Genomic DNA, 26729 nt, shown 5'->3' with positions numbered 1-26729 from the left:
GAAGTGATTGTTCCACTTTGCAAACGTTCTTTTGGAAACCGAATGTCTGACGGGGCTTCCACGGCTTCTGATTGGCTACAGGTGCTTCCTGCAGCCAATCAGAAGCTGCTATTTGGTTTTTGAATGTTTTGGAAGTTGAACAGACTTCTGGAACGGATTCCATTCCGACTTCCAAGGTATGACTATTTATCCAATACATCTTTCCAAATAATCTATACTGCATTGTCTACTCTAGACAGATCCCATCCCTGACAGTATTATTTTCACAAGCAGCTCATCCAAGATTGTTGACAACTCTTTCAAAATACAGAACAGCCTCTCAGTTATCTGTATCTTCAGCAGGACACCTGGAGTTGTATCTAAGGAAGATATCCCATTGGCACAAGGGAGCACTCCCTCACTCTCCTCCCTTGTGCCCCTTACTCCAAATCTGTTTTTAGGGTTCCCCCAGCCCTCCAGAGCAGGTTTTGGGGTAGTGAAAGAACTAATGGAATGAGCATGTATTTCAAATCATTAGCATTTCCAAGTACATTTCCAGTCCCTAGCAAGTTGGCAAGAACTATTGCTTTTGATGAAACACAAGTACACCTTAGATTACTGTTTCAAGAGAGAAAATGCACCTTTATTTCTGAACAGGTAACTTTACTGTGAAGGAGCCCCTCCAGTCACAGTATACAAAATGGACTTATGTACAACCACCAAATTTTACAGCTTCCAGCTTTTCAGCTGGCATTCCTTGAATGTGTTTAGAATTCTTACATACTTGTACTGACTAACTCCCAACAACGCCATACCAGATGTTTTCCTTAAATTCAAGGAACCACACTTCAGTCAATCCAAATTACCCTACAGCATGTAGGGGGAAAGAAAAACCAAACTAAGCAAGTCCTTCAGGGATCCTAGTTTCCTTCCATCACTTCTTGGCATAAGTGATTTTCATTGCGTGCGAAGGGGTAATTTTGAATCCTTGGAGGGCGTCGCGAGCGGCTCCAGCCTGCCCATCATTTTCAAACTCCACAAATGCGATGTCGTGTCTGCCGGGCACCAGGCGCACTTCTTTGAAACCAGGGAACCTTGAGAGATAAAAATTTAAACAAGATGACATGCTTTAATTTTGCAGGTTACAGGGCTGTTCTTATTCTCCAACCAAAAAAAGTTTATAAAATTGGAATTCACTGTTGAAAATAAAGCTGAAATAAAGCTATAGGCTGAATTTGCCAAGTAAAACATGCCAAAGATGCCAGGAACATATTTGTAACACAATGAAAAACAGAGCAGCTGAAATGCAGGAATTACAGACTTCAGACAATTTTGTTCATTTTATGAAGCCCACTTCGTGCCAAACTATTTTTCAGTTCATTTCCATTCAACAGATATGATTCCCAGAATGGATTTGTTCTTCTGTTTCCAAACCTTCTCCTACAGAGCTAATTCAACACAATCTCTATCCAGCCTTGACAAAGCATAAATTACTAGAATGACTAACTTAGAAGTCACATGATGTACACTTACCCAAGTATACAATGAATGGGTATTTATGTTTTGCCAAATATTTCTATACCTTAAATGCAACGTATTTCACATTAAACTGTAAAAATCGCAGTCTGCATGGCTACTGTTTCTAAAACTTATGTTGAGTCAGACTATAAACACAGACATCCTGCACTTAATCCGAGACAGGTTAAAAGCCATGTTTGATATTGTCTTTCCTTGTCCCTCAAACATGGCTCATTACCAGCATCCCAGTTTTATTTTTAGAAATCCATTGGCTATTCTGCCTTTCTTACTCATAAATATAAATTTAAATCAGCAGCTAATCCAAGAGGCAGCATGAAAGTTGCATGAACAGCCACTTCTTTGTTATTTGAAATGTCTTTGCTACCAGAGGCCAAAAAACTCAATTCATTCAGCTTGAATATAACCAAAGAGGCAAATTCTTAAGTCACATCTCACAATAACAATGAGTTTTTGTTCTATGAGTGCATATAAATGGCAGCTTGAAAGAAGGAGGAGTGTTTCTAAAGAGTCTTGGATCTCCATAGCCCTCCATAGCCTGCACTGAAGGCTCCATTATCTCAGCCCATCCAAACTGCAAAAACATAGTTGCATAGAACCAGACATCATTCTTTGAGTTCAGATGGTGAAATCTATTGCAAATGACAGAAGGTTAGAAGACCACATATCTCACCACTGGGTTCTTAACAGCCCAATCCTGTGCAGTTTACTACAAAAAATTCCACCAATTTTGTTGATAGTCTCAAATGCAGGTGTAAAGGATTGTAGAACTATGTATATATATGTATCTAGATGAACTTACTGATTGAACAGCATTGACAACATCATTTCATTGGTCTCTTCTGGCAAGTTGTTGAGGAAAAGTATGTAGTTCGGTGGATTATCAGGCACCTGTAAAGGAAGCAGCAAATAATGTGCTATGGTACGCCAAAACCACATTTGCTTTAATATTTATAAATGTTAACAATAGCTATTTTGGCATAACTCATTGACGTTAACCCAAGAAGCTGCCAATTCTTCATCTGACATAAGAGAATTGGGGTAGACGTAAACAACTTCAAGTTGTTTCTTTGTTTCTGCACTTCACAGGTTTTTAGGTTAGCTAAGCAGTCTAATACAATCAGGTGGCTATTTTGAGCATTTTTAGTTAAGAATACATCTAGATAGTGTACTCCACAACATCTCTCCTGCAAAATGTCCAGGTACTTGGCACTTCAGGCATTCAACAGCTGTCAGCCCAGTAGTACCTTTAAAAACAAAACCCTCACATACCAAGTATTCAGTTTGTGGTGTGCTATCATCTCTGTTATCCTAATAAGGACTTGGCACAATTAGAATGATAGGATTAAATTACAGATTTTGGACACTGTTTTTTATACAACAATAAATGGAGGCACAGTTATATATTTACAGTCCCTCTAAGCAAATACTAGCGGATAACACTTAACAATGGCTAATTAATCATTTACAGAAGTTGGTCATATATAAATAAAGCATGTTGCTTCCAAAATGCATATATCTGTATACAAAATATGTAGCTCTAAAAAGACCAACGTGGTGATCTGAAATTGGTATACTTCCAGTGCAAAGAATGTTAAGGATTACCTGTTGATTCTGCGAGTTTGCTTGGGAATTTGCTGAATTCTGGTTTGCTCCCTATTGAGAAATAAAAAGTTTTTTTTAAAAAAAAATTATGCTTCGAGACCTGAAGTCACTTTTAAAAACCCACTTATATTATGATTTACCCTAAAGAGTTGCTAGAGGCTCATTTTTTAAATAGAAAAAAATATTTACATGGGCTTATGTTTTTAAGAGTTAAAGGGACCCCTGACCGTTAAGTCTAGTCGCGGACGACTCTGGAGTTGCGGCGCTTAAGGCCGAGGGAGCCTTGCCACTTGTGGTTTTGCCAACAGTTGCTGGTAGCAAACACACACACACACACACACACACACACACACACACAGAGCTGCCTCCTAATTCACCAGCACATACAAGTGACTTTGCCCTCCTATTCCCTCCCCACAACTTCCACAGTCTTGTTTTTTTGCAAAAAAAAAAGATGGACAGGATAGCTGGAAGGAAATATAAAATGCTCAAAGACAAACAAATCCAAACAGCTCTGCAAAGTAAGCAAAAGTACTGGATTCCTCAAATAATTTTCTTCTCACAATAACAGTGCCCATAATACCCAAGCAGAACAAATCTGGGAGATTTTTTATCCTACATGTGGCAGCAATATCACCTGGTAGGTAAAATATTCTTAGCTCAAAGGGGATCAGTAATTTTGCTAGGGAAAAGTATTTTTTGTTAACTGCTAATCGAAAAAGCTAGTAAAAAAACAACTGCCAGACTCAATTTCACAATCATATTTCTGTTTCCTCAGAAGCAAGTCCAGCTGATCTTACTCTCAGGTTAAGCAACTGCTGATTTTTATCTGTATTGTTTTGAAACTGAGGCTTAACTCAGCTTACATAATATATAGTTCTGTTCTACATGTCTCCCAACACAAGTGCCCTACCATTTGTTAATGTTATAGGCAAATGTTAAAGAAAGAGGCTTATTCTTTGACTGATGGCAATGAGATCTGGACAAACTCACTTACCTGATTTGGCTTCTTTGCAGCATTAGCAGACTGTTCCAAGGACTTGATCTTCTTCTTCTCTTTCCTTTTCTCTTTATCAGCAAACGTACCACGCATTTTAGAAATCACATCAGAATCTGTTTTTGCATACTGGATGCGCTGTTGAAATTAGAATGCTGCATTAAGCATCAAAGCTACAAATTTGAGCCTGATATTTTGGAACAGACAAGGAATAAAGGGGAGTGGGTTGAAGGTTACAGAGTATCCAGATAATGAACTGTTTGAAAAGCTAAGGCAGTGTTATGTATTGGCACCTGGAGTCCAACTCAGAGCCTGAGTTACATACAGTGCTGCAAGCCTGTTGGGCGCACTGCCAGAGATGGCACCACCATGCCATTCCATGCTACCCTAGGCAGAAACAAGGTGCATCTCCAAACAAAACATTGGATATCGTCCAGGGTAGGGAAGAACATCCACAAAATACTTGGTTTTCACAATGCATTTGTATCAACATGGAATCCATAAAGATTTTAAAAATACATACTAAAAATAGGATTTTCATACAGAAGATTCAGGTCTTTAGTCATGTTTTTAGAACAGTCCCCTTAAGACATTTACTTCTGTTCAATTCTTGGACATTTTCCAAAGTTGTTTACCCATAAATATATTTGGAATGAGTTGATCGAGGTGTTCCTAACACACTTCACTGGCTGTATTTTAATCAAAAGAGAGCTTTTGACAGTTACATTAAATTAGCAGTCTTATAACAAGGAACTGAAACTTATTTACAGAAGAAACCTAAACATGCTTACTTAGAAGTCTTACTGATCAATGATTTTACTCCCTAGTAAGTGCTTTTAGGATTGCAGCATTGATCTGCCCTGGAAAGACAATAGGTTTCTCCCAAGAGAGAGCTTAAAATTATTTGTTTGTCTATAGTTGGTATGGTGAGTTTCCAATGAAGGGCCTTGTTATGATCTGACAGGACAGAATTTCCACATAATAAATAATAAATATAATAATAATAATAATAATAATAATAATAATAATAATAATAATAATAATAATTTATTAATACCCCGCCCTCCCCGGCCAAAACGGGGCTCAGAGCGGCTAACATCAGATGTATAACACATTAACATAAAATCAGAAAATCAATTAAAATACACCCTAAAATCAGTTCAGGATCAGAATTAAATCCAATCAGATGGCAACCTGCAGATTAGAGTTGGGGACCTTAAATGCTCACCAGGCCCAACTGTTTGTGCTGAACTTATATGGGCCTGTGAGAAAAAGTGGGAGGCCACTTTCATGCAAGTTCTTATGAAAGGGGGGTGGAGTCAGACTAAACCCCGACCAAAGGCTTGGCGGAACAGCTCCGTCTTGCAGGCCCTGCAGAAAGGTGTCAAATCCCACAGGACCCTGGTCTCTTGTGACAGAGTGTTCCACCAGGCCAGGGCCGCGGCCAAAAGGGCCTTGGCCCTGGTCGAGCCCAGTGTAATCTCCTTGAGGCTCAGAACCTCCCAAATGTTACTATTTGCAGACCTCCAAAATGTTATTATTTGAGGACCGTAAGGTCCTCCGTGGGGCATACCAGGAGAGGCGGTCCCGTAGGTATGAGTGCCCTAGGCCGTAGAGGGCAGGATTCAACTAATGAGTCCTGCCAGCAGAAGCCCTGAACAAGAACGTCCACTTGTGCAATGCAGCTTCCCCTCTCTCCACTCCCTTAAACAGGCTCACGTGGAGGAGTCGGGAGAACCCCTGGAACAGTACAGAGAGGCAAAAGAGAGAGGAACATCCCATCTGACAAGCCAAATCACTTGCCCTGAGAGAATGATCAGCATAGTGGGGTGCTGAATTCCTCCCTTTAGTGTTTAAAGAGTCTAGTGAACAGACCAAAAACTTTAAATATACTACCTATTGCTCTAGGCAGAGAAACCACAAGATCCCCAGCCACATTGTTCTCTTATCATGTTTTGCAGTAAAATATAAAACTCACCATTGGTTTACCATAAAATGGAAAGCCTTGCAACTGTCTCAGGGCATTCGTGGAGGAGCCAAGTTCTTTAAATATAACAAAGGCCTGTCCTCTCATCTTCATCGTCTTTAGAGCCACAATGTCCACTACGTGGCCAAACTGAGAAAACAGTGCATACAGAGATCTTTTCAGTTCTGTTAAGGGAAGGAAGAAAAGGAGAATTATACTTGTATCTATCTGCTTCTAAGACACCACAGCATCTTCAAGGTCAGGGCAATCACTCCAAGAGACAGCACATGACTTGGGCAGGGAAGCCAGCCAAGTTTCTCACTCCAAAATCAGAAAAGTCTGACCATGCAACATGCCAAAAATATTATACTTTCCATCATCACCTCTCTTACCCATTGTTTGCTGAAATGTTAACTGCTCCCAGCCAATTCCCCTCATGGGAAATTTTTGTGCCATCACTAGGTATTTCAAAACATCGAGAACAATTTACCACTCTGGAGAAAATGGCTAACAAATCATTTATATTTGAATGCTCTCCCCCCCCCCCCCCCGTGCATTATTAACGTTCTCCAGAAAAGCTGAGTTACAAAAATTTACCAAAGACCAATCCTCTCTCATAGTGGAGAAGTGAGGGCATAAAGCAGCTTACTTCCAACAAAAACTTTCTGTTTCTTGACTAAGCGTTCAAAATAAGGAATAATTTGTTTTCATACCTTCCTTTTTAATTTTATCATTAACATTATTGATATACAGTGTGTGGTTTGGTCGGATATCCATCTTTTAATTTCCGTCAAACTGACCTGGAAAAAAAACACACCAAGAATTTATTTAGCATACTTTCTATAAAAACCAAAACCCTGAAAGCAGCTTACATTGAGTTATCTGATTTTATCCTTGCAATCACAACGTGAGAGAGGTGTACCTGAGATATAGTGACTGGCCCAAGCCTACCCAGCCAGCAGGGATTGGAAGACAGGTCTCCCCAGTCCAAGTCCCAATGCTCCAGCCACTAAATGATGTGGGCTCTGTACAACAAAATACAGCATATTTAAAATTAAAGATCATAGCTGACTTATCAGACTACAACATTTAATTTTAAAAAGAATCAGTGGACAATGCTAGCTATTTCTGCTCAACACTATCCTAGTTTACAGGGCTGGCGAAAGCACCACAGATTGTATCATGCTAATTTACATTACTTCTGGTAGCCAAATTGAGCACCATTTGGTGGGAAGGCAGGATACAAAGTTAAAAAGACAAACATGCATTAACTGGCTGTAGCTGCTCCTCAAAAGCCTGTACATAACTTTATTTTTATTGGCAACATGTGCGCCCACATGAGTTTTTAGCTCAGATGCCAAATCCCTCCTAGCCTAGCTCCCTTTGCATAAAATAAAATAAAAAACCAGCAAGGGGGTAAAAGAAAACTGGGCTGGGGCACTGCTTTCAGGTGTTATTGGGTTGTTGTTTTTATTTTAATTATATATATTGCGGGTTTTATGTTGATCTTTGCTGTGAACTCCCTTAAGATGTCTGGGTATAGGGCGGTACAGTGGTACCTCAGGTTAAGTACTTAATTCGTTCCGGAGGTCCGTACTTAACCTGAAACTGTTCTTAACCTGAAGCACCACTTTAGCTAATGGGGCCTCCTGCTGCTGCCGCGCTGCCAGAGCACGATTTCTGTTCTCATCCTGAAGCAAAGTTCTTAACCTGAAGCACTATTTCTGGGTTAGTGGAGTCTGTACCCTGAAGTGTATGTAACCTGAAGCGTATGTAACCTGAGGTACCACTGTATTAACTCAATACAGTGGTACCCCGCAAGACGAACGCCTCGCGAGACGAAAAACTCGCAAAACGAAAGGTTTTTTCGTTTTCGAGTTGCCTCGCAAGACGAATTTCCCTATGGGCTTGCTTCGCAAAACGAAGCTTGCCCCGGGGACAGCGGATCTTCTCTTTGAAGCAAGGGGCCGCGGGGAGATAGCGATCTCCCTGCAGCCCCTTGCTGCAAAAGACCGGGGGAAGCGGGGAAGCAAAGCGCTTCGCTTCCCGCTTCCCCCACACCTCTTCTAAAGCAAGGGGCTGGGGGGAGATAGCGATTTCCCCCAAGGCCCCTTGCAGCGAAAGATGTCGGGGGAAGCGGGAAGCGAAGCGCTTCGCTTCCCGCTTCCCCCGACATCTTTTGCTGCAAGGGGCTGGGGGGAGATCGCTATCTCCCCCCAGCCCCTTGCTTTAGAAGAGGTGCGGGGGAAGCGGGAAGCGAAGCGCTTCGCTTCCCGCTTCCCCCGACATCTTTTGCTGCAAGCGGCTGAAGGGAGATCGCTTCTCCCGGTGCTCCGAAGCCGGGCGGGGGGCATGGGACACCTCCCGCCGCAGCGGGGACACCTTTTGAAGGCAGGCGGGGGGGGCAAAGACTTTGGCCCCCCGCCCGCCTTCAGAAGAGGTCCAGGACCTCTTCTGAAGGCTGGCGGGGGGCAAAAGTCTTTGTCCCCCCTGCCTGCCTTCCCAGGGGCTTTTAAATCGCCCCGGACAGCGGAGAAGTCCTCCGCTGTCCGGGGCGATTTTAAAATGCCGCCCGCCAGCATTTTAAGATCGCCCCGCACAGCGGAGAAGTCCTCCGCTGTTCCGGGGTTTTTTAAAATGCTGGGGGTGGGAAGAAAAGCCCTTGTCCCCCCCCCCCAGCCTTCAGACGAGGTCCGGGGACAGACTGTCCCCGGACCTGGTCTGAAGTCGGTTTCCCTAGGAACGCATTAATTGATTTTCAATGCATTCCTATGGGAAACCGTGCATCGCAAGACGAAAAAACCGCAAGACGAAGAGAATTGCGGAACGAATTAATTTCGTCTTGCGAGGCACCACTGTAAATAATAATAATGATGCTTTAGGTGTCTACAGGGGCAGGATTTGGCTACACCAACTAGGCTCAGCGAGATGGGTATGTACACGTGTGTGTGTGTGTATACCATGCAAGATTTCACTAAGTCGCCCTATTTTCCTCTCTTCCACCCCCACCCCCACAAAGGGGAGTGGGTGGACTCACAAAGGCCTCCCTCTCCCTTGGAGCTGGATAATATTACGAAGAGGAGCCCGGTAGATGGGGGGGGGGCAGGCGTGGGGAGAGCATGCATGTGAGCGGATGCAAGTAGCGGACACTCCACTGCCACCCCTTTTTGTGCTTCTCGCACAAAACAGAGGCCGGGTCGGCCACCTGTGGCCTAGCCGAGATTTCTGCATTGCAGCGGGTTGGACTAGATGACCCTGGGGGGTCCCTTCTATGAGGAGGTTAAAGAGCCCGGTAGTGCCGCCGCTAACCACCCACGGAAAGCGTAGGGAACCCAATGACTCCCCCACCCCTCCCCTCCTTCGCTCTGCCTGTACCGTCTCGATGCCTCAAACTGCCTCCTCCAGCGCGCCACCACCCGACATGCCTCCTTCCTGCCTTCCCTTCCGTTTCCGGCCAGCGGTGAGGTGCACTTCCGCTCTTCCCTCTCGGCCCTCGGTGAAGTTTTCCCTTATAGAGGGCAACCGCCACTGAGGGGGAACGTTTTTCCAGAGAGGTGAGCGGGGATGGGGGGAAGAAAACCTGTAACGCATGCAGCTTGAACTTCCGGTTGAAAAACAACATCCGGAAACCCATCATTGGCCGTAGGTCCATATGGGCTCCGTTGTAGGGCCGCTCTGCGCCTCCTCGTATCTATGGTAAAGCATTGGGAAGTTCCATCCCAGACCGCGAAGCGCTGTAAAAGGAAGTTGGAGACGCTCTAGCCATCCCCCTTTATCGTCTCTTTAGAATTTGCCTTCTTCGCTCGAGGCCGCTCAATCAATGCCAGGACGTCTGATTCGGGACGAGTTTTTCGGCTATCGATTGGTTCATTACCGCTTTGCGATCGCAGCTGATACAACGATACAGACACGTGTGGTTCACGCGGGTGGTTTTTACTGCTGCTACGTCTTGGGGTGTTTTTTTTGTAAGAAAGGTGCCTCTGAGGACGTACAGAGAGGCCCTCTGAACTGCTACCAGCAGCCATTCAGATTTAAAGAGGCAAAGCACATCCTTTTAGAAATAATTCGTTGCACGTGGAAGAGAAAATAATAATAATGATAATGATAATTTATTTATACCCCGTCCATCTGGCTGGGTTTCCCCAGCCACTCTGTGCAGCTTCCAACTGAATATTAAAAACAATACAGCATCAGACATTAAAAACTTACCTAAACAGGGCTGCCTTCAGTTGCCTTTTAAAAGTAAAATAGTTGCTTACTGCCTTGACATCTGCTGGGTGTTCCACAGGGCAGGCGCCACTATCGATGGTACTGAAAACCGAGTAAATGGGCAAAAAATTAGTTTTTGTAAAGTATGCTGGGATTTATGATATGCAAAATGAACCATGGAAAGAGAAGAACAGAATTCATTTATATTTTAATGATGTTTAAATGAATATTTTAAATTGTAAAACAGAAAATGTAATAAAAATTATATACATCAGGGCAAAAAAGGAAAAGACAATTTGCAAAAAGTCTAAATCCAAATCGAAGTGTTGGAAATTTAAAGAGAAAGAAGGTTCTTTTTATCATATGTGGTGGTCTTGTAGCAAGGTTAAAGCTTACTGGGAAATTATATATAATGAATGAGAAAAGATGTTTAAAATAATGTTTATTAAAAACAACAACCCTGGGAATTACAGGGACAGACCTACCCAAACTGTATTCAAATTTATTCATGTATGTGACTACAGCGGCAAGAATGTTACTCACCCCAAATGGAAAGAAGTAGTAGTCCTGGCAAAAGAAGAATGGATACAAAAACGTGTGGAATATGCAGAAATGTCAAAACGTACCAGAAAACTAAGAAATGAGGATATTAAACGTTTTATAAAAGAATGAAAATGGTTTATTGAATATTTACAAATAAACTGTAAACAGATAAGGAGATTGGCAGGATTATTGTAATAACCTGCAGTTTTATAAGTGTATACTGTATATTTAAAGTAGATGAAAAAATTAGCAAATTAAGTTAATTTAGATATACAGAAGATATTGAAAATAAATTTAAGGAACTGCAAAAAGGGGGAAAGAAGTCAAGTTTTGAAATGTTAAAATGATTGTAAAATGATTGCAATGTATAAATGAAATATACTCAGAGTCGCAAAGTGATTTCATGCTCTTTACTCAGCTCATAGTGGTGAGGAGGAATGAATGAAAGTCCCCTCACAGTATCTGCTTTATATACATTATTTACACAATGGGCTGCACATGATTGGCTAATTCCGGAATTCTACTGTAAGCCAATCAGGTTGTGGATTCACCTCTATCTGGAGCAGGATTGGGTGGTTCCTGCCAACTAATCATACTGCTGCATTGTTCTAGGACCAATCAGACTGCTGCATTTTGGATCCTATTGTTCTAGGACCAATCAGACTGCTGCAGTTTGGATCCTATTCAACTCAGTACATAACAATAAAATAGAAAATCATTTAATATATATATATATATATTTCCTAGCACGGATATGGTTAGAGCATTGCACCTGGCAAGACCGGGGTTCAAAACCCCACTTAACCATAATGCCAGTCACTGTCTCTCAGCCTAACATGGTGGTTGTGGGTATTGAATGAGGACGGGGAGAACCATGTTGAGTTCCCTGGAGGAAAAAGGTGTGATATAAATGCAATAAATCATCACCATCCTAGGAAAGAAGCTTGAGGAGACAATGGTAAAGGATTGGGCAGCAATTCTTATTCCAAAACACGAGGAGCAAACTGCTGACAGGCCATTTAAGGAACCCATCAATTTTATCATCATCATCATCGTCCTTGTTTCAGGTTTTGGTGTGGTTACATTCTGTATAGTTTCTCAGTTACTAGACAAAGCCATCGTGGCAGCATGCAAAATAACAGTACACATTCAAAGTGCATAGCTAACATACAAAGAGCCCTGCTGGTTCAGGCCAATTTAGTATTATTTTTATTATTTGTTACTTAAAGTCTGTATGCCACCCTTCATCCGAAGATTCCAGGGAGGTTCGCAACAGGAGAATACATAATACTGCAAAAATCAAACCAAAACCCACCCGGTAAAGGCTCATATAGAAACACTAATGGGCTCATGGTTCCCTGTACTCCTGCCAAACAATCAAGCTGTGGCAACTGACACTTCTGAACTCTTTTCCGAGGGCAGCCCAACGTGGGGCATTCAATCATCCCAATAGCAGATTACCAATATGCAAAGAACAGAAGCAAGACCGATTGGACTAGGAAGGTAGGTCAACATGCTTGGTCATTCTGAACAGCCCTGTTTTTATAAGTCGCTGAAAAAAAGTTGAACTCATTTGTGCTCTTGCAATTTAGTAATTAAATTGTGCCCTGCCATCTCAGTGAATGCCATGAAGTCAGGGTTGTGAGTTGCTGATTCTTGTAGCAAACCTGGGAATTTTGTGTTAAATGGTGTTATAAATACAGTAAATAATGGCAATATTAATAGCTGGTGTGCAAGCTGAAATGGCAACATTGAGCATTCATCCTGATCTGTTTGTGAGAAGGTTATCCAACTGTTATCTCTCACTTTCCAGTGCATTTTCACATCACTTTCCTTATTGCATAAAGTCCAACGGGGGCAGGGGGGGGTTGTTGCACAAAGCACCAAATCAACTTTTAACTGTGCAACCTGTATTTGTAGTATATGCAATTGAATCCCACCTGAAAATGGTGGCAGTCCAGAAGCATGCATTTAAGCTGAAAAGGGACTGGCCTTTTCAGCAGCACAAGTGATCAAAGAAAGCTGAGCAGCGAACACTCCCATGAATGCGTACAGCTTCTCTCACCCATGGCTACAAGTGACAAATTAAGCAGCTGAATTTTAATTTAGAAGATTTCAAGCATATAACTGTAAGGTAAGAAAAAAGAATGTGCAAACCAGAATCGTTTTTCTCAGCAGTCAAGGGACAAAGATATGTTACAGACGTTTGCCCTTCCAGAATGATATTGTCCAATGCAGTCCTGCACAGTTTACTCAGAAGTAAGTCCTACAGTGTTCAACAGAGCTTACTCCCTGGATTTCAGCCTTGTATGATAAATGGAGTTGTTATGCAAGGGAGTGCATGTTAAGTTTTTATTACTGTTCTCCCGACAGGATTAGTATGTGACTCAGCAAATATGAAGAACCAGTGATGTCAGCAGTTTAGTAATGCCTATAGACAAAGAATGTTTATTCAATACAATATTGCTTTGAATTATTGAAATACAAAGACTACCAAAATATTTGTTTTAATTTCTCTTGAGTTGCCCAGAGGAATAAACAAACATTCCTTAAAGGATGATGGATGAATGCTTGGAATTAGTTTGTTAAGAAAATGTCTTGGTTTCTATGAATGAGAAATTATATTTCCCCCCCCCAAAAGGAGTTTCAACAGGAGAGCTAAGGCTTCAATCCAATATTCACTCCCCAAGATTCAAGGGGAGTTCAGTCCCCTTGAACTCAACAGGGCTTACTTCTGAGCAAGTGTGTATCAGATTGTTCTTTTAACCTGGTAATGTTTAAATGCTAATAGATATGTAGAACAAATGAATAAGGCACCTGGTGTTTAGGTTATGTATTTAGTTCACACTGAAACATTTTTCTGCAGAGCATAATGCAAGTCATAATTCCCTCTATTTCCAAAGTTCAGTATTGAGTGCTGAACTTTTTTTTAATGTATCTTTTGGCCGACTCTGGGGTTGCGGCGCTCATCTCGCTTTATTGGCCAAGGGAGCCGGCGTACAGCTTCCGGGTCATGTGGCCAGCATAACTAAGCTGCTTCTGCTGAGATCAAATGCACAGTGTAATTCCTTTTATCCCTGTGCTGCAGGTTGAGCTGTGAGAGTAGCATGCAGCAACCCTGCAGTGTTGTTCACGGGTTGTTTTTTCCTATTGCAGACTGCGGAACTGTGCTGAGAGTGAGAGAGACTTGCTTATGACAGCCCTGCAATGTAGCTGACTGTGAATACAGTGGTGCCTCGCAAGACGAAAAAAATCTGTTCTGTGATTCTCTTCGTCTAGCGGTTTTTTCGTCTTGCGAAGCAAGCCCATTGAAGGATTAGCGGATTAGCGCTATTAGCGGCTTTTAGCAACTTATCTGCTGATCGGATCAGCTGATAAGCGGCTTAGCGGCTTAGAAAAAGGGGGGAGGGGGAAAACCAGCAGGAACTCGCAAGACATTGTCGTCTTGCGAAGCAAGCCCACAGGAAATTCGTTTTGCGAAGCACCTCCAAAACGGAAAACTCTTTCGTCTAGCGAGTTTTCCGTCTTGCGAGGCATTCGTCTTGCGGGGCACCACTGTATTACAAGTCAGAGGTGGGGCTGAGTCTAGTTTGGATTCCCAGTCAGAAACCTCCCTTACCTCTCAGGTTGCAACAAACGCCAAGTTACTTAAGTTGTCCCTTCCTCCCGAGACAAGCACTCTGTTGAATACAAAAGCCTTATGCTGCACTGAGTTGCGTGCAGACTGGTTGCACTTATTAATCTTTGAGAACTATTTTTTGCACATGACCCAAGTTAGAGCAGGAACCCGAGTCTTTGATTTCAGTGTGTGTGTGTGTTCTTCCAGCCACATGCCCATACAGTGGTACCTCAGGTTAAGTACTTAATTCGTTCTGGAGGTCCGTTCTTAAGCTGAAACTGTTCTTAACCTGAAGCACCACTTTAGCTAATGGGGCTTCCTGCTGCTGCCGCGCCGCGGGAGCCCAATTTCTGTTCTCATCTTGAAGCAAAGTTCTTAACCTGAAGCACTATTTCTGGGTTAGCGGGGTGTGTAACCTGAAGTGTATGTAACCTGAAGCGTATGTAACCCGAGGTACCACTGTATAACCTTTTGCAACACATTGCAATATTTTGTGGTGGGGCCCTGCGTGGTGTCCCTGTTTCCTTTCCTGCGCTGAAAGGGGTCATTCAGCAGTTCGGAACCGCCAGCACCCACCCCAGCATTTAGCAGAGTAGAAAAGAGTTGACTTAGATAAATAAATCAATTCTAGATGTAAATTGATCTCCATCTTGTGAGGCCAGGAAGTGAATCACATTAAGGTCTGACACATTCATTCATTCATTCATTCATTTATTCATAGATTGCATCCTGCCTTTCCAATTGCTGATTATAAATCAGGGTGGGGAAAATACATTGCATAGCATCCAATGACATCGTTCGGATTAAGCAAAGGATTTATGCTTGTTCAACTGGCCTTTCAGCTTCTCACCTCCTCCCTGTAGTCACAAAAATCTCTCCAGAGGCTTCCTAATAATATATTAATAATAATAATAATAATTTATTATTTATACCCCACCCATGTGGCTGAGTTTCCCCAGCCACTCTGGGTGGCTCCCAATCGAGTGTTAAAAACAATACAGCATTAAATATTAAAAACGTCCCTAAACAGGGAACAGATTTCCTAGAACAGATTCTGGGGGTTCAGGAGGAAGCTCAGGTATGGGACATCCCAGCTCACAAGGGAAAGCCTTTTGCACAATGGGATCCTGATCCAGAGATTGTCATGCACAACAAGGTGTTTCATGCGACTAGTCTCTCGAGACAGAGCATGGGTGTGCATATTTCCATTAAATTATCACGGAGGTAAATCATTCCCTCCAGATGGCGAGATTCATTTCACTTGCCACATCACATTTTCATCTATCCACTTCTATTATGGCATTTCGTGCCACTTTTGACACAGATACTTGCAGTCCTTAAAACTTCTAATTACTTTCATTAAACGAACCGGGATGAATAAAGTTGTACTATCTTCTTGACATTTGTAGCTAATTGCATCTCACGCAAAGCGTGAAATCGTGCCCCCATCTTTGTATTTTATCAGCCATGCAGAAATAAAATATCATTTAGAGGAGGAATAGAAAAGAGGCAAGCAATGAGCGCTACTCATTAAAGCACAACCCAAGAACAATGAGGTCCTTGTGATTATCAGGCGTGTGATATGAAAGTTGCCCGTGTGCCCTCAGAGTTTGCTGGGAATGTGTGGATCCAGTGCACTTGTCATTTTCTGATTTTAAATAAAGTATGTATCAGCCTCGGGAGCGTGGGCCACCTCTCCAGGGAAAAACCATAACTCCATGGTAGAGCATCTAGCGTATTTTTCACTCTATAGGACGCACTTTTCCCCCTCCAAAAATTAAGGGGAAATGTGTGTGTGTCCTATGGAGCAAATGCAGGCTCCTTGGCTTCAGAGATAGCAACGCGAAGCCTCCAAAGCGCAGAGGGAGCGCTCCCTCCGCACTCCGGAGGCTTCGCGTTGCTTTTGCTGAAGCCTGGAGAGCGAGAGGGATTGGTGCGCACCGACCCCTCTCACTCTCCAGGCTTCAGGGATAGCCGCCTGAAACCTTTGGAGCGCAGCGGGACCTCACGCTGCGCTCCAAAGGCTTCAGGTTCCTTTTGCTGAAGCCGGGAGAGCAAGACTCTCCCGGCTTCAGCAGAGACGGAGAGCTGCGCTGCGCCCCTTCAGCGAAGTGGGAGGAGAAATGGAAGGGGCTCTGTTTCTCCTGCCGCTTCGCTGAAGGGGCGCTGAGCAGAGAGGGGGAGAAATTTTTTCTCTTGTTCTCCCCCTCTAAAACAAGGTGTGTCCTATGGTCGGGTGTGTTCTGTAGAGCGAAAAATATGGTATGTTACATGCCAATGGTTGACTCTGGATAAGGAAACTTCCTATGTTCCTAAAACAAAATATTGCATCAACTACACCCATGACTTGGTTTCCTTAAGGTGGGGGAAGCCTTCAGCAACAGTAATAATAATCACAAGGTTCTGGGATCCATTTTTATGGCTTCCATACAATTCGCTAGCAAATTATCCTAATTGTACCTTGACATGGATCTGAGATATGAGGCTACAGTGTCCCCAGAAATTAATAACTTCCATATTCATTCTCTCTCTCTCTCTCTCTCTCTCTCTCTCTCTCTCTCTCTCTCTCATATAAACCCCCCCTTTCCTCCAAGCAATGCAAGTCAGTGCATATGGTTCTTCCTACCCTTGTTTTAGCCTTAAAACAACTCAGTAAAGATCACCCAGTCAGTTTTTCGGCTGCGAGAAGATTCCATTGGATCATAGAATTGTAGATTTGGAAAGGACCACGAGGATCATCTAGTCCCACCCCCTACGATTCAGGAATCTCATGCTCTACAGTAGACTTTCTTCTCTAACTACTACAACGTACTGGCTATCTGTAATTTAACCGTGCACAGTTGCATATCTTTTGTGCTGTTATAACAGTTACACATTATTTTTTTAAAGAAACTTGTTTTTTAAAAAATGCACGCGGAGCTCAAGGCATCATGTATATGGGGTTCTTGGCTGATCCAGGCAATCCAGATTGCTGCATCATGACTCTCCAGACTATAATCCTACCCCTAAGGATCTGATCTTGATAACCCAAACTCTGTGTCTTAACACATCTGCCAGGAGTTGTTTGCCTATCACCACCACACTTCCATTGCTCTTATAAAGTGCATGTACACGACATGACTCTCTCCCAGTGATTTATGGGTGGTGAAAACATTATGTTGATGTGGTCAACATTTGATTATTGAGTTCACAAAAAGTTCTACTTGCACCTCTGATCGTTCTCTGATTTCACTAAAACCATCTCATCCCTGCCAAATTTAAACATACACTTATTGCTCCAATTCCAATCATGTGGAATCTATGACTTTTACCAAAAATAAATGCTACCTTATCAGCCCATTCATGTTTGCATTTTTCCCTGTTTGCTTATTTTATCATTTCCCCATGCTAGCACACTAAAGATGAAACCTGTGGATGGTTTTAATTTCATTCAGATGGTTTAAAAATGCATTCTAATTTGTTTAAGTTTATTTAGAGGGTTGTTATTGATTAGGCACAGTGCCATCTGGCTCCATTATAACTTTTTTTGTTGGAAATAGTAGCAAAATATTTCATTCCTTAATTGCATCTATTATTGTGCTTATTGGCTTTCTACAGTTTTGTTGTTGCTAGTCAATGTCTGCTTATGGATGAACTGTGCCACAGTGGGTGACATTTTGTAAAGGACAGCATGGTTTGGAATTAAACCAATGCAGTGAATTTAATTGCATCAGATTTTTAAAAGTGTCAATTTTCATTCTTGATTACTCCAGATATAGCTATTTCTACTGGATCCCGTTCCATTCAATATTTCAATGATACTTAATGAAGATAATAGTTTTCTTTAACTCGGTAATGAAGACAAATAATTCATTGTTCACAAATTAACCTATCAAGATATACAGCTAACTTGTCTATCAATATCAGTGGGTCTTCTCCAAGTGTGATTTCGCTGTAAATCACCCTTGCACACCTACCAGGTAATAACACTAGTTAAAATCCGAGCAAACATAATCTACAAAGAATAGGGGTGACTCACTGATTCATTAATTGCATATATCTTTCAGTTCTAGTATTGATCTTTCTATCCTCATATATTAATATAATTAAATGTCTGCCTGTAGGTTAAAGAACAGATTTGCTCCACACAATATGTGTAAAAATAGGAGGAACGTTATAATTTATTTCCTTGGGAAACTGAAAGAAAAGTCTCTACTAAGTCACACTGAGAATTATGATTTTCACCCAAGGGAAACAGGTATGAAAGCAGGAAATCTGGAGGGCTGAGAGAAGGGTTATTACAATGGATAAGCATTGTTAACATTCCTTAGGCTTAGAGCTTCTTAGTTCTGTGTTGCCAGGGAACGGTGATGAGTCTTCAACCTTTTGCCAGGGCTGACGTGAGGCTGCTCCATTAATCCTGAATGCTACAGATATGGGGATCTATTTCATTTGAAATCACAGCAGCATCTACTGTCTAATGGAAACTTGGGAAGGTCATTTCACTAATAAATCTGTAGAAGAATGGAACATCTTCTTTAGAAATTACACCAAACCAAACCACAAGGAAGCTCTACTGAAGATGCTTTCTAATTTAAAAATAGGTGAGTGTTAAGTGCCCCAGCTGCCTTATAATTATTATAGGTGTATCTAATATTAATATCAGACTACATAGTTTCAAAGCAAATTAGTACTGGGCAAGTTGCTGGGATGGTCATTCATGCTTGAATTACAAATATGATGTCTTGTTTCAGTGGGTTACATTTATTTCCACACTGCCACTTCTATTTGTTCCTCACCTGAGCACAAACTAGCCATTTAGTTTCAGACATCTTAAACAGTACCAATCTGTCTATTTCCACCAATTGCCGAATGCTGAAGGCACACCCAAAATTTGAAGGACCCTGTTTGGAGCAATTGTCTCAACACCATGCATGTGAGAAACTACCTCACAGACTGTAACCACCTGGCTTTTCTTCCTTCTTCTTGCACAGCCCTCATACAAGTCAAGTAAATAAGGCTACTGGTGACTACTACTGATGGGAACGTTCAACTTGTGCTTTCAGTCAGGATGCCTTTGAACATATTGCTGGCATGCTGCCCTCGGTTTCTGCGTGTGGGCTTCCTATAGGCAAGTAGTTGGCCAATGTGAAAATCAGATACTGGACTAGACGGGACACTGGCCCGATGCAGCAAAGTTCTTCTTATGTCCAGTGGGGCTTATTTCTGAGTTGGCATATTTACAGATAGCATCATTAACTGCAGACTTTACCCCTTTCTTCAGCAAGGCAAGGGTCAAGTCCTGGGGGAAGTGAATTATCTCCTGACACAGCCTTAGAACCATATGGATCCTCAAGGTCTGTTTGACTCTCGCAGATGCTTGATATTTATTAGCTGCTCTGTAAATCTTCCAGCTTCTGTACACAATGCTTCTCCGTGGCCAGCTGCCAATTGCCAGCCGGAACATATCCTGCAAGCATCTGCCAAGGGTCTCTGAGTCTTTATGGGAGTAAGCACTCGTTTAAACACCATTAATAAGAATGCATCTCTTTATCTATTCCTGTCAGGTGTTTCCCTGAGCAATGAGAACGTGTCTTCACGTTCTACACCCCAGCCATGTAAAAGACTACAGTGGTACTTCAGGTTACATACGGTTCAGGTTACAGACTCCGCTAACCCAAAAATAGTACCTCGGGTTAAGAACTTTGCTTCAGGATGAGAACAGAAATTGTCCTCCGGCAGTGCGGCAGCAGCAGGAGGCCCCATTAGCTAAAGTGGTGCTTCAGGTTAAGAACAGTTTCAAGTTAAGTGCGGACCTCCAGAACGAATTAAGTACTTAACCTGAGGTAACAATGTGCCTTCTTCTTTCTTTGGCGATCACTCGTAGCAGAGTAAGATTGTCTTCCATAAACACGGTTTAAAAAGCAAATCCATAAGTAACTGTGGAGGCCAATTCTGGATCCACGCACCCTTCCACAGTAGGGGCATAAGTTTCCAGGCGGGAGTTGATCATGGTGAGGATTTACCAAGCATGCCTTCCACTTAGTGTGTTTCTCCCTTTCATCCTGAGTTTGAGCATCTTCAAAGCCCAGGACACCTTTGGTAAAGGCTGTTCTCCAATTAGAGCGCTCACAGGCAAGTGTTTCCCAGTTGTCGGGGTTTATACTACATTTTTTAAAGATTTGCCACGAGAGAGTCTTTGAATCTCCTTTGTTGACCACCAGCATTATGCTTACCATTTTAAAGTTCAGAATAGAGTACTTGCTTTGGAAGATGATAATCAGGCATCCAAACAACATGACTAATCCAACGAAGCTGATGTTGAAGAATCATTGCTTCGACACTGGTGATCTTTGCTTCTTCCAGTACACTGTCATTAGTTCGCCTGTCTTCCCAAGTGATGTACAAAATGTTTCGGAGACACCGTTAATAGAATCTTTCAAGGAGTTGGAGATGGCGTTTATAAGTGGTCCACGTTTCACAAGCATACAGTAAGGTTGGTAGTGCAATAGCTTTGTAAACAAGCATTTTGGTTTCCCTGCAAAAGTCCTCAAACACTCTGCACTTCAATCGGGAGAAAGCCGCACTCGCAGAGCTCAGGCGATGCTGGATTTTGGCATCAATGTCTGACCTTGTGGAAAGATAACTGCCCAGGTAGGAGAGGTCACTGGCATTTTCCAATGTTGGATATGTGGCGCTGCAGAGGGGTTGTTTTGTGCTTGTTGGTGCAGCTTGTTGGGCTCCCCTGCCTTCTAGGCCTCGGTACAGTATACCTGAAGGAGCGTCTCCACCCCCATCATTCTGCCCGGACACTGAGGTCCAGCGCCGAGGGCCTTCTAGCGGTTCCCTCATTGCGAGAAGCAAAGCTACAGGGAACCAGGCAGAGGGCCTTCTTGGTAGTGTCGCCCGCCCTGTGGAACGCCCTTCCAGCAGATGTCAAAGCGATAAACAACTACCTGACATTCAGAAGACATCTTAAGGCAACCCTGTTCAGGGAAGTTTTTAACGTGTGATATTTTACTGTATTTTTGGTTTTTATGGAAGCCGCCCAGAGTGGCTGGGGAGACCCAGCCAGATGGGCGGGGTATAAATAATAAATTATTATTATTATTATTATTATTATTATTATTATTATTATTATTACTACTACTACTACTAGGTGAAACTAGGCTCAGGGTACAATCCCTCACCCCCAGCCATGTAAAAGACTACCAACTCAATCTAGTGAGTAATTCTAAATACAGACAAAATAAAAAAATTCCTTCCAGTAGCACCTTAAAGACCAACTAAGTTAGTTCTTGGTATGAGCTTTCGTGTGCATGCACACTTCTTCAGATACACACATACATACATACAGTGTATCTGAAGATACCAAGAACTAACTTAGTTGGTCTTTAAGGTGCTACTGGAAGGAATTTTTTTATTTTGACTATGGCAGACCAACACGGCTACCTATCTACTTCTAAATACAGAGGACAGGATAAGAACACAGAACCCACCCAGTAACCACCAGAGGCTTGCCTTATTTATTTCAATGAAGGATGTTGTTCTGCCATTAAAACGACTAGGGTACAACATCTCCTCTGTGCCACTGGAAAAGCGATGTAGGATTCCAAAGAGGGGTGTTTGATTCTATACATCTTCAGGGTTCCTTGATTTGTGGACAGGAAAATTAATAAGGGAGGAACAGTAAAGATGCTACAGTTGCACTTGTTTCGAAATTAGATGTCTTCAATCTTCCACTCTAGTCTACACAATTAATTCATCCAATTAATCCACTCAGAGTCTTTCTGATAGTTAAATCAGAATAATATGCTCATTTCCTAAGAGCTGCCTGAGGTGCAGAAATTTGCACACATTATAAGCTTTAGTGGCATATTAAGAATGGAAAGCTTCATGGATGGGTCTGCTTTAAAAATGTCTGAAAAGGAGTCATTAACAGATTCAGAATTATAGCAACAGCCTGAAAATATATCTGCATATATCTGAAAAGCCCCAGGCTTCTATTGTGGAATTTAAGCAAAAATGGGATTTCTTCTAATTATAATGATCATCTACTCTGAAATAATTCTTGCCTGGATCTAAATCCACCCCCCCACCCCCACCCAAGAGAGGTGTTATAAAAATATCCATTGTCTTCAGTGGTATTTTGACTGAGGATTTTCATTATCTTCAGATATTTCTGTATCAGCTTCGTGTACTCTGCAGCCCTTTGCTGTGTAGATAATAAAAATGCATGTGCATTTCTACCCATGAAGTTGTGTATTTTATGTATTTGTGTTTCTTGCAAAATAATGCTCCGTTCGTGTGCTGTTAAATTTCTTTGATCTTACTGGAAGTCTTCAGATTTGCCAATGCACCAGGTAGACCACTAGAGGGAGGGAAAGTTGCTTGTTTTGAAATGCATAATTATTACAGTGAGATGCCTGGCAGAGTGATAGGGCGATAAAACTTTGGGTGCTGAATAATTACATAATACCTGAAATTCTTATTGGGTTTTTTGCCTTTAAAACTTTTTTTAAAAATGCAAGTCCCCTCTGCAGGAAAGAGAAAATTGCACCACGTACCCTCTTGCCTAGGACTCCACAAGAACAAAATAGTTACTGCAGCATGTTCACATGCATAGCCATTTGAGGGCAAGCTCTACCGGTGTTTTAGGAAGATGAATGTTTCAAGGCTGGCACACAAATGCACAGTTCCTATGAAATCAATGCCATCTTCCCTGGGAAGCTGACGGAGGAAAACATGATTGCTGACTCTTAATACACTATGGAGTATGTGGTACAAGGAGTGGATGACAGGAGGACAAAATGTAAACAATGGGCAGTAAAATCCTTAGAGTGGAGGCAATTTTTTTAAAAAAGGCTATCAGCGATAGCTAATAACAGCATGAGGCTCAGCAAGAAATGAAGAATGCTGTGGCATCCCTGGTGCTCCACAGAAAGAGAGTTTTAAAGAGTGACAGAATGGATCAGCTGATGGGTTGATCAGCAGTTTCCTCCCCCCCCCCCCCCAAGTGCTCAGGATCAGGGATCAAAGGAAAGGATAGTTCTGGAGATGGGCTGATCTACAGCTGTGATGAGATGACATTGCCTTCAAAGCTTTCCCTGAATAAGAGCATCTTGCTGATATTTCATGAGCCACAGATCAATCTTGGAGAGGGAGGAAATGGGGGGGGGGGAGATGGCAGTCTCGCAGCTTGGAGCAAATTGAGCAGCACACCCTCAAGCTGCTTGCTCACAATGCTGCTTTCTGTGATCCATGACAACTCTGGGAAGGCCTCAATGATGGCTGCTAGTTTGGGAAATCAATTTTGGCACAGCTTTCTTTGTCAAGTTTAAAAACTGAATTCTGCGCACAGACCGTTCCCTTGCTCATTCCCACCAGCACCGTACCTCAGAAAGAAACATCAAAATGAGCCAAGGGGGGGGGGGACTGTCTAAATCAACCCAATATAAAAGTTCTGATTTACATTTCCTGGGTATTACATTAGAGCTAGCCTTGAGGGAAGTTCCCACCTGCCCAAGTCCCTTTCATATACAGTGGTACCTCGGGTTAAGTACTTAATTCGTTCCGGAGGTCCGTTCTTAGCCTGAAACTGTTCTTAACCTGAAGGACCACTTTAGCTAATGGGGCCTCCTGCTGCCGCTGGAGCACGATTTCTGTTCTCATCCTGAAGCAAAGTTCTTAACCCGAGGTACTATTTCTGGGTTAGCGGAGTCTGTTACCTGAAGCGTATGTAACCTGAAGTGTATGTAACCCGAGGTACCACTGTAATACCAAGGAAGCTGCTGACACTTTGAACGGATCTCATGCAGTTAAGGGCTGCATGAGGGCTAACAAATTGAAGCTTAATCCCAACAAGGCAGAGGCTCTCCTGGTTAGGCAAGAAATGGACTCTGAAATTGCCATTGAGCTCTGTTTTGGATGGGGTAGTACTCCTCAGGTTGACAGCCTGGGTGTTCCTTTGCTTGGCTTTTACCTGGGTTGGTGTTCTTAAAACTTGGGTCCCATGTGTTACCAGACTACAACTCCCATCATCCCTGACCATTGGCTAAGCTGGTGGCGGATGATGGGAGTTGTAGTCCAACAAAACATCTGAGGACTCACGGTTGAAGAACAGTGACCTGAATGACTACCTGAATGTGGCCCAACCTTTGAAAAGACTGCAGAAATTTCAGCTAGTCCAGGATGCAGCTGCAAAGATGTTGCTGTGCACATGCCCATGGGATCACGTTGCAGGAATCCTGCAACTACTGCATCTTTCCATATCCCCGACCCTTTCACTAAGATCCAAAGGAAAAGCCATTCTCTGGATCCGATCTAGGACAGAAGCGCATTTGAGCGGGATTTGGAGCAGAGGTCGCTCCCAGCCCTGCCTTGAGATGCACAGCTACTGCCTCATCCCCAAAGGGAAGGAGAGGCAGCCCAATTCTGGAATGCCTTGTCGCTAGCTGGCCCTCACCCTAAGTGATTAAAGTCCATTTTATTCCTATGTGGCAGATACTGTTTTCATTGGTGGTTTTAACTGCTGTTCCCGCCTCCTGAGCTGGTTATTTTTAAATATTGTTTTTATAACATTTCCATTGCAAATGTTGTAAACAGCCCCCAGTGGCGCTTTTGCATCAGAAGGGAGGGAAATGAATAAATATTCTTAAGAACATAAGCAGAGGCCGGCCAAAGGCCCGTCTAGACCAGCATCTGTGCGGGAAGGTATTGGGGGCTGAGCAGTAGAACTCCCTGCACTTGCAAATCTCGGCATTTGACAGCAGAGACAGAACTTAGCAATGATGGCTACTAATTACTGATAGCCTTATCTTCCATGAATGTGTCTAATCCTCTTTGAAAGCCATGCACTTAAAACTAGCATTGAAGAGCGTGCCTCACCTTCATCCAACTCTGAGCTCTGCCTCTCACCCAGTTTAAACTAAGAAAGAAGTGTGCATGCACACGAAAGCTCATACCAATAACTAACTTAGTTGGTCTTTAAGGTGCTACTGGAAGGAATTTTCTTATTTTGACTATGGCAGACCAACACGGCTACCTATCTGTAACCCCAATTTAAACTGTGAACTTGCTCTGAATTGTTCATCTGCCCCCTCCCATTAGATGTGTGTAGTAAGATTGGAAAAGCCAGAGTTAGATGCCCAAATATCCAGAGAGCTTCTTCTGCCATTAATTCAGACTATCAGAAAGTTATTCCTGAGGTTTAGTCAGAATCTCCTTTCCTGTAACTTGAATGCATTGGTTTGAGTCCTACCCTCCAGAACTGGAGAAAACAAGCTTGCTCCATCTTCCATGTGACAGCCCTTGAGATATTTGAGGATGGCTATCATATCTCCTCTCAGTTTTCGCTTTTCAAGGCTAACCATACCCAGCTCCTTCAACAGGCTGTTTTCAGACCCTTGATCATCTTGGCTGCCCTCCTCTGCACAAATTCCAGCTTGTCAACATCCTTCTTAAATTGTGGTGGCCAGAATTGGACACAGTATTCCAGGTGTCGTCTGACTAAGAAGACTAGAGTGCCACTATTACTTCCCTTGATCTGGACACTATACTTCTGTTGATGCAGCCTAGAACAACATGAGCTTTTTTTGCTGCTGCATCACACTGTTGACTCATGTTAAGCTTGCGGTATACTAAGACCCCTAGATCTTTTTCACATGTACAGTGGTACCTCGGGTTAAGTACTTAATTCGTTCCGGAGGTCCGTACTTAACCTGAAACTGTTCTTAACCTGAAGCACCACTTTAGTTAATGGGGCCTCCTGCTGCCGCCACGCCGTCAGAGCATGATTTCTGTTCTCAACCTGAAGCAAAGTTTTTAACCCGAAGCACTATTTCTGTGTTAACGGAGTATGTAACCTGAAGCGTATGTAACCTGAGGTACCACTGTACTACCGGCAAGCCAGGCATCCCCCTTCTTACATTTGTGCAGTTGGTTCTTCCTGCCAGCACCTAGCCCAGGTTTTTCTAGATTTTTTTTTTAAGCTAAGGATGACACCTGACTTTTGACAGCTTCTGCACCACTCACATCCTGGTGTTTCTTTCCATCCCTGGACTAGGTGCGCCACTGGCCTGATTTGGATCCTGGTTCCGAACCCCATGATGGGCAAAACAACTTCCTTGCCTCACAGGGGGTTGGGCTAGATGGCATTTTACCCTGGTTGCCCAGACCTGTGGTGCTTGCCAAGTCTGCAGGTTTGATCCCTGTGTGTGCATGCATAATCCTACCTTGCAGGGGGGCTGGACTTGATGACGCCTGGGGGGGTCCCTTCCAACTCCTGCTGCTAGCAT

The 26729-nt window shown here is 42.8% G+C and overlaps 1 protein-coding gene and 1 long non-coding RNA gene across 3 annotated transcripts; one reads left to right on the top strand and one right to left on the bottom strand.

Annotated features, from left to right (window-relative positions):
- Positions 1-594: 594 nt before the first annotated feature.
- On the bottom strand, positions 595-9684 carry SNRPB2 (small nuclear ribonucleoprotein polypeptide B2). 2 transcript variants are annotated; one of them, XM_083495757.1, is made up of 8 exons: positions 9459-9603; positions 7006-7108; positions 6797-6883; positions 6096-6268; positions 4118-4255; positions 3121-3171; positions 2318-2406; positions 595-1073 (listed from the first exon to the last, which is right to left on the bottom strand). In XM_083495757.1, the coding sequence occupies exons 3-8, from the start codon at positions 6858-6860 to the stop codon at positions 914-916; spliced, it is 675 nt and encodes a 224-aa protein (XP_083351883.1). In that variant the 5' UTR covers positions 6861-6883; positions 7006-7108; positions 9459-9603; the 3' UTR covers positions 595-913. The 2 variants fall into 2 exon arrangements, with proteins under 2 accessions (XP_083351883.1, XP_083351882.1); XM_083495756.1 differs by lacking the exon at positions 7006-7108 and having other exon boundaries at positions 9459-9684.
- A 112-nt stretch (positions 9685-9796) lies between these two features.
- On the top strand, positions 9797-13707 carry LOC310703481. Its single transcript, XR_014524175.1, has 3 exons — positions 9797-10048; positions 12258-12338; positions 12756-13707. It is a non-coding gene; the product is annotated as an uncharacterized lncRNA (long non-coding RNA).
- Positions 13708-26729: the final 13022 nt, after the last annotated feature.

This window comes from Podarcis liolepis (genome assembly GCF_965112155.1).
Source record: "Podarcis liolepis genome assembly, chromosome: 3".
In the NCBI taxonomy this organism is placed as follows: domain Eukaryota; kingdom Metazoa; phylum Chordata; class Lepidosauria; order Squamata; family Lacertidae; genus Podarcis; species Podarcis liolepis.
This window is presented reverse-complemented; position numbering and strand designations above follow the sequence as displayed.